Genomic DNA, 6,933 nt, shown 5'->3' with positions numbered 1-6,933 from the left:
ATTTTTTTTATGACATATAATTTCTTTTATTTATTTTAATAATTTTTTGAGATTTGTCTCTTCTTCTTGTTTCGTTTCTTTTTCTTCCTTTTTCTTCTTCATCCTCTAGTCAGTCACCAAGTGGCGACTGGTTAAAAGAGGAAAAGAATAAAAGAAAAAAAGACTTATTCTAGCAATTGTTCCTAAAAACAAGAAGCAATTTTTTTATACTTTTTATTTTTATTCCAATCTATTTTCTAGCCACTTTTTTATTTCAGGGAATAGAAAAATTACTTAACGTTACTAAACTGATTTATGTTATTTTTCTATTTCATGGAATAAAAGAACAGAAAAATTGAAAAATTGAAACATTATCAAATGGAGCACTAGTGACTGTGGAGGACCCTCACATCCAATTTGCATATGTAAAACTACTTTGTGTATCAATTGTGGTCATTTGTTCCTACCGGAAGGAATAATACTTATTCATCTTTTAAAGCTGTAATTGTATTGGCCTTATAATGTCCTCCAAAATGATGGAAATTAGTTTACCTCTTCCTCAAATCAACCATTGTTTATTTTCCTATGCATTTAGATTTATGACATTTTCAAATGCTATTTTGAGTTCATGTTTAGCCAAAAAAAAAAATAATGATAATACTTATCGATTATGATTGGTTTAATCTCACCGAGTTTACATTCATTATTCTGTTCGTGTCAAAATACATGAATTGATTTGTTATTTCCAAAAAATTTCCTATTGCAATCATTTAATTTATTAAACTAGGTACATGCTTGGCCCATTATCGCTGGTATTGGAAAAACTGTAGTTTTATCTCAAAATTGCAAACGATTATAGCAAGTTGAGAAGATGTTTTATTTTTCTGGAGGAACTTATAGTTCTATAAGTTCTTCACAGGAGTTAATACACATCTTTCTTTTGCCTTGTTTTGAGGAATTTATACTCGATACATACCATTAATTTTTGGGAGTAAGGTCTGGCATTCTTGCACAATTTTACTTGTAGTCAGCAAAAGACGGCAACATTCTAACAAGTATTTATGTCCTTTTGGCCCGATGATGAATTCTTGAGATTCCCCCTAATTTTGTGCTCAAAATGTGGTCGTAAGTCTTCACATTTGTCAATAAGTTAAGGTACAAAGACCATGTTACTCAATCTAAATTGGCATGGCATTATATGGACCAAACATATACTAAAGCAACGTAAATTAGTTCAATCCCTTTTCAAACAAATAAATGAACTTATTCATGCAAACGCTAGTCAATGCCAACCCGACCTCCACACCACCATCCTCATCCCTACTCTCTGCGAGAGAGAACGCCCCCGATGCATCAATGTGCACCACGTGGCTCTTCCTTGGTCTTCCCCACCCGAAATCCGTTTCGTATACCTTGAGTCTTGGCGACCCGGCCACTGTTAGTAAGTCCCTGCTCTTAGCTATATTAAAGTTCCTTATCCATCCGTCCATCACTCTCAATGCTCCACCCGTCCTTATTTCCTTGACTCTTATCCCTATAGCCCTTGCGGCATGCAAAATTCCACTTTTTCCCAAGACCGTACTTCTCTTTTTCGAGATAAAACATGGAACCAGACAGTTCCCAAAGTATGTTAAGGGTATCGAATATTCGAGTTGGTCCCTACAATCTGCAAGAAATGCAAAATAATAAAGTTCGTCTTTGCCTCTCTCTGATGACGAGTGATCACAACGTTGTTGTTCTTCCTCTTTTGATTTGATGATGCATATCCATACAAATGCACACATCACCACGAATGTTGACAAGTGGATTGGATCCGACTCTGAGTCGATATCGTCGTTCTTGAGTTGGCTCAAGACTTGCGCTTTTAGCCCGTCAATGTGAGCCTTTTTAAAGACAAACGTTGCTCTCACCTTGTCTGCAACAGTGAGAAGAGTTGGGCTTGGGCTTAGGCTCGGGCCCACACAACTCCACCAATCTTTCAAAAATATGGGTTCTAGCCCATTCAGGTCTTTGATCACTCCTCGGTCGTGGAAAGGACTCAAGTCATCCGAGTTAGCGCAAGTGGGGTCCCCTCCAGACCTGTGAATGGATGCCCACGATTTCATGAAGTGATTGAAGGACCTGCCATCTGCTGCCACATGGAGGAAATTGACCCCAATGCAAATGCCCTTGTTTGGGAACAAAGTAACCTAAATAATAACAGCAGAATCGATGATAAATTTCGAGTTCAATTTTTGCTTATACAATCGGTATTTTGAGTTAGACGTTTGTTTATCTCCCTCATGTAATCGAGGAAGATAATGTCTTGAAAATCACAAACTCTCTTTATATGGACATTAAACGAGTGTCCTAGAGACTTTGTTAATGAATATCCTAATCTACGCTGGTCCTTGTAAGGACATCACTCATTCTCAATTTCTCTTTTCACATTTTCCTCTCTTTTTTGGCCAAACGAAGTAATTTTTTCAATGGCTTCAAACTTAGATCAGCACCTCAATTTCATCTCTAGGTACCATTTCAACCTAGAATCTCAAATATGACACCATGTTTTATTGTTATTTTGCACACATCAACATGATGCTTAATCTTGTGATATGTATTAAATCTAAACAATGAGAATTTTCTTTGAAGGGAAAAAGCCACCAAAAATACTAAACTATAGTCACAGTGACATATGTACCCCAAACAATTTTTGTCATGCAAAAAACCCCACATGTGACACATTTATCTCATACTTGTACTAGTACGACAAATTTTCCCCAAAATTTATTTTGTAACACCAAAAACCCTAAATTTATATCCATGTAACACATTTATCTCAAAATTTGAGGTAAATATGTTACAAGAAAGCAAGTTTGGGGTTTTTCATGTAATAAAAAAATAATTTGTGAGTTTTTTATATCATAAAAAAATTTAGGATAAATGTGTCATAGTGGGTATAGTTTAGAGTTTTTAGTAACTTTTTCCTTCTTTAAACCTTGGACTCTCTTCATATAATTGGTCCTTTTTCATTTTCTTCTTAATCTTTCTATATGTTATATAAACGCAAATTACTCATAAATCCAATATCTGCCTTATATTATGTCTGTATGACATGACATAATTTTCTCGCATGTATTGTATTCAAAGATATTATGTGAGAGCCAGACCATCACCAACCGACCTGAATCGCCATAAGTGGCCACAAGCGTGCGCCGTCAGACTCACATGGTGGCGGGAGCTGAGGCACCAGAGGGTGTATTAGCGTTGCGTCGCACACCTCATCGCAGACGAGCTGGGCGAAGTCGGCGGTGGACTCGGCAACGGTCAAGGAGAGGGAGTCGCCTTCGGAGTAGAGGATGTAAGGCTTCTGGGGCGGTGCCAGAGGGAGGACAAGGCTGCCAGCGAAGGGGAAGAAGCGGCGGAGACAGAGGGAGAGAGAGTGGACGAGGAGCGGAAGCGTGGTCTGAGCGAAGGAGGGAGGGGATTCAGGGAAGTCATAGAAGAAGAGGCGTTGTATGGGGCAGCAGAGAAGCCATGGGATGTCGAAGAAGGTGAGAGGGAGAACGGTTTCCGAGACCGAGTTCACGGGCGGCGAGATATCATGACGGTGGAGGATCTTGACCTTCACCATATCGTCCGACGGTGAAGGAAAATTTTTCATGAGGGAAGGAAGCTTATATAGGAGAGGCTAATGATTGGTTTTAGTCCCCGTTCAAAACCGATAATGGAGAGCACGATTGAGTTTACGTCAGAAAATGGGGGTGCTTTCAATCAATCAAGAGCTTGTATACTTTTCTTGTTTTTTAATCGATCGAGAGCACGTGGTTGGCCTGTTGCCTTTGTCACCAAACTCGTGTTCCTCGCGAGCCTCGGTTGTTCGGGCCGATACTTGGCAAAGAAACTTGATTCGTCGATTTTAATTGTTTTAATCTCCTTGAATCAACGTCACTTTTTTATTCACGCCAAAATTAAAAAGATAGAAATTAATTTGTCTCTTCTTCAAATTCAATCATAATTTACTTTTTCCGTGCACTTGGTTTTAGACATTTTCAAATGCTATTTTTGAATTCATGCATGGCAAAGATACTTGGCTTATGGATTATGTTCGTTTAATCTCAAAGTATCTGCATTCATTTTTCAGCATGTCAATATATAGAAACCGATTAGTTATTTCCAGAAACTTTTTATCACAATTATTTGGTTTGTATTATAAAATTAAGTACACGCCTAGACCACTTTTGACCAAATTGAAAAAAGTGTATTCTTCTCATCTTTCAAATATATAATGGCAAGTTGGTTGGAAAGATTCTTTTTTTTTCTTTTTTAATTTTAATTCTTAGTGCTTATCTTCCTTTTGCCATGTTTTTTAGGAATTCAAACTCGATACACGCCATTGACCCGTGAAGCTGAGGTCGACATTCTTACTCATTTTCACTTTTTTGTCGGGTAAAAAAAAGCTCATATCATTTCATGTCAATAAAGTATGGCAAGTTGGTTGGAAAGATTCTCTCTCCTTTTTTTTTTGGAATTTTTAATTCTTAGTGCTTATCTTCCTTTTGCCTTGTTTTTTAGGAATTTAAACTTGATACACGCAATTGACTTGTGAAACTGTCACGACCAAATTTTCGGGTGTAAACCACCTAGGGTTTAACTAATGGATCATTAAGCCTAAACTTAACTCAAGCTCTCTTAAGCACATACTAATTCGCGACTTAAGTTCAAATTTCTTAACATGCAAAATTGATTTTATCTAGGAGTCACCACTAATCAGTTTACAGTAGGTCGATTAGACACTTAAATAAAATAATGCGAGGATTATTTTACTCCTACAAACTAGAGACTTCGAATACGAGGACTTAGTTACACTAGACTTCTCTAATATCCTTTCGGTACCATTTCTTTTTATTTTCAAAAATTTTTTTGCAGGCAATTTGAATTGATTTTAAATCTATTTCCCTGCACCCAATCCACTAATTTAACATCCAAGAAAGCAAATAAAAATGCAGAAACTTATCTTGTAGCAACGAAAACATCTGCGTTGTTAGATCAGAATTCACATCAACAATCCTAGATATGATTTCTAATTAACACGCAATTTCTTCTTTCTTTTTTGTTTTCATTTATTTAATGAGAGTCATGCAATGCATGCTACTAATTTAACATGAAATGATATGACATGGCAATATAATCTACCTATATGGCATAAAATGCAGTCTATACTAAATAATGAAATTGATTTCTTCTAAGACAATTTTTATTTTTTATTTTTATATGAATTTCGAAATTAGAAAAATGTGATAATTATCTAGCTAAATTAAGATTCTATCCAACTTATATTAAGGATTAGGTCAGGCTAAACCTAATTTAAACCAAGATATTATCTTAACTTAACAATCTCTAACCTAAGATGCAATTTATTTAAAAAGATTAATCTAAACTTAAAATGAAACATGTAATTTTATCATAATATGCAATGATGTGCAAAGAATGCCTTAATTATACATGACATATGCATGATGATTTTTGTGTTTTTTTTAATAAAAATTCGAAATTGAGATTGGCAAATAATTAACATGCAATTTAAACCAGCGAAACGAAAATCTAACCTCCTAAATTTATGTTTTTGGTATTTTTATTTAAGAAATTCGAAATAAATAAATCTCCCATTCTAGACGTGCAAAATAACTAATATCCTAACATGCGTCTAACCTAACTCAGATTTATATTTTTTCTTTTACGGGAGCAAACAAATAAAGGCATCGAGAACAGCACAACAACAAATCAAGCAAGATATCATCCATGTTCATTTAATTTTGGAAATAAATTCATGAATCGTATTTCTAGCATGATATCGAATTGGCCAATTTTTAAATAAAATCATGAATCATATCTCTAGTGTGAGATCGGATTGGTGATTTTCCTGTACGATTGCGGGTTGTATTTTGAGCATGAAATCGGACCATCAATCATATATACGTTACAAAATTAGGAAAATTTCCTAATTTATGAGGGATCAAGAAATCTCTTGGATATGGCAATATCGATCAAATATTCAAACAACGTCACAATTCTACGGATTGGGCAACAATAACGAATTAATCAAAATTCTTACATGATTCACAATATCAGGTGGATAATGCTTCCAAGTTAAAACGCGTTAGATGGTGGCTGGATAAGGCCACAAACCATGGGACAATGGCAACTTCGACAGGAACCCGTAACCTTCAGGGAGACTCGCCGAGGATGCTGAATACTCATTAGCTGATGCTTGGGACTGGAACACCGTGCTGCATTCAGCGGTGGATCGTCACTATGGGCTCTAATTCAAATATCAGCTTTCATATTTGGCCACTTGTGAACCACAATCAATGGGTGGTAGATCGGTAGTTGGTTAGCTTGCGATGAATAATGATGATGGACGTCCACCTTTGATGAATTCTGGCTCCAGGAACTTTGTACTTCTCAACAAAATTAAAGAAATCTGCAAATAATCCAAATTGGACCCAACGAATTCTGTTGACTTCGTTGGACCCAAAGAAGAGGAAAGCAAAGCAAACTCGACCAGCAGTGGATTCAGAACTGGTCGAGTATTAACGAGCCTCGGCAGTGACACAAACGATAGCGAGTGGATCAGCGGACTAAGACGTGTCACCGGGCAACAGGTGAGTGATCGGCACCGTACGAAGAGCAGCTCGTTGTGATGGATCAACAGCAACGTCCTTGGGAGGGCGACCCACGCCAAGTCTCGGGTCGGTTGAGACCTTCCCTCTCTATCTCTCTAATATTCTCGGGTGTGTAGTATGCGTGGGAAGACTCTAGTTGCCGACCAGAAGAATCCTCCTTTTTGTCTGCGAAAGGTCCCTTTTATAGGGAGAGGGTTCAAACTCATCAAAAACATATTTCGTTTCCTCTTCTGGACACTTGAAATCTTCCTTGACAGCACGCAATTTCTTATCTTAAAACAGGAATATA

The 6,933-nt window shown here is 36.8% G+C and overlaps 1 protein-coding gene across 1 annotated transcript; it reads right to left on the bottom strand.

The window, feature by feature from the left end:
- Positions 1-1,175: 1,175 nt before the first annotated feature.
- Positions 1,176-3,592, bottom strand: LOC104418355 (coumaroyl-CoA:anthocyanidin 3-O-glucoside-6''-O-coumaroyltransferase 2). Its single transcript, XM_010029678.3, has 2 exons — positions 3,143-3,592; positions 1,176-2,168 (listed from the first exon to the last, which is right to left on the bottom strand). Exons 1-2 carry the CDS (start codon positions 3,590-3,592, stop codon positions 1,209-1,211), a joined length of 1,410 nt encoding a protein of 469 aa, XP_010027980.2. The 3' UTR covers positions 1,176-1,208.
- Between the last annotated feature and the right edge of the window lie 3,341 nt (positions 3,593-6,933).

This window comes from Eucalyptus grandis, chromosome 9, assembly GCF_016545825.1.
Source record: "Eucalyptus grandis isolate ANBG69807.140 chromosome 9, ASM1654582v1, whole genome shotgun sequence".
Lineage (NCBI taxonomy): Eukaryota > Viridiplantae > Streptophyta > Magnoliopsida > Myrtales > Myrtaceae > Eucalyptus > Eucalyptus grandis.
Note: the sequence above shows the minus strand (reverse complement) of the source record. Positions and strands in the feature narration are given on the sequence as shown.

What these genes read in the sequence shown, in the direction of transcription:
- LOC104418355 (XM_010029678.3), bottom strand. Translation starts at nt 3,592, where the DNA reads ATGGTGAAGGTCAAGATCCTCCACCGTCATGATATCTCGCCGCCCGTG. An exon ending in GGCCACTTATGGCGATTCAG is followed by an intron (nt 2,169 to 3,142) that starts GTCGGTTGGTGA and finishes GTTATTATTTAG; the next exon opens with GTTACTTTGTTCCCAAACAA.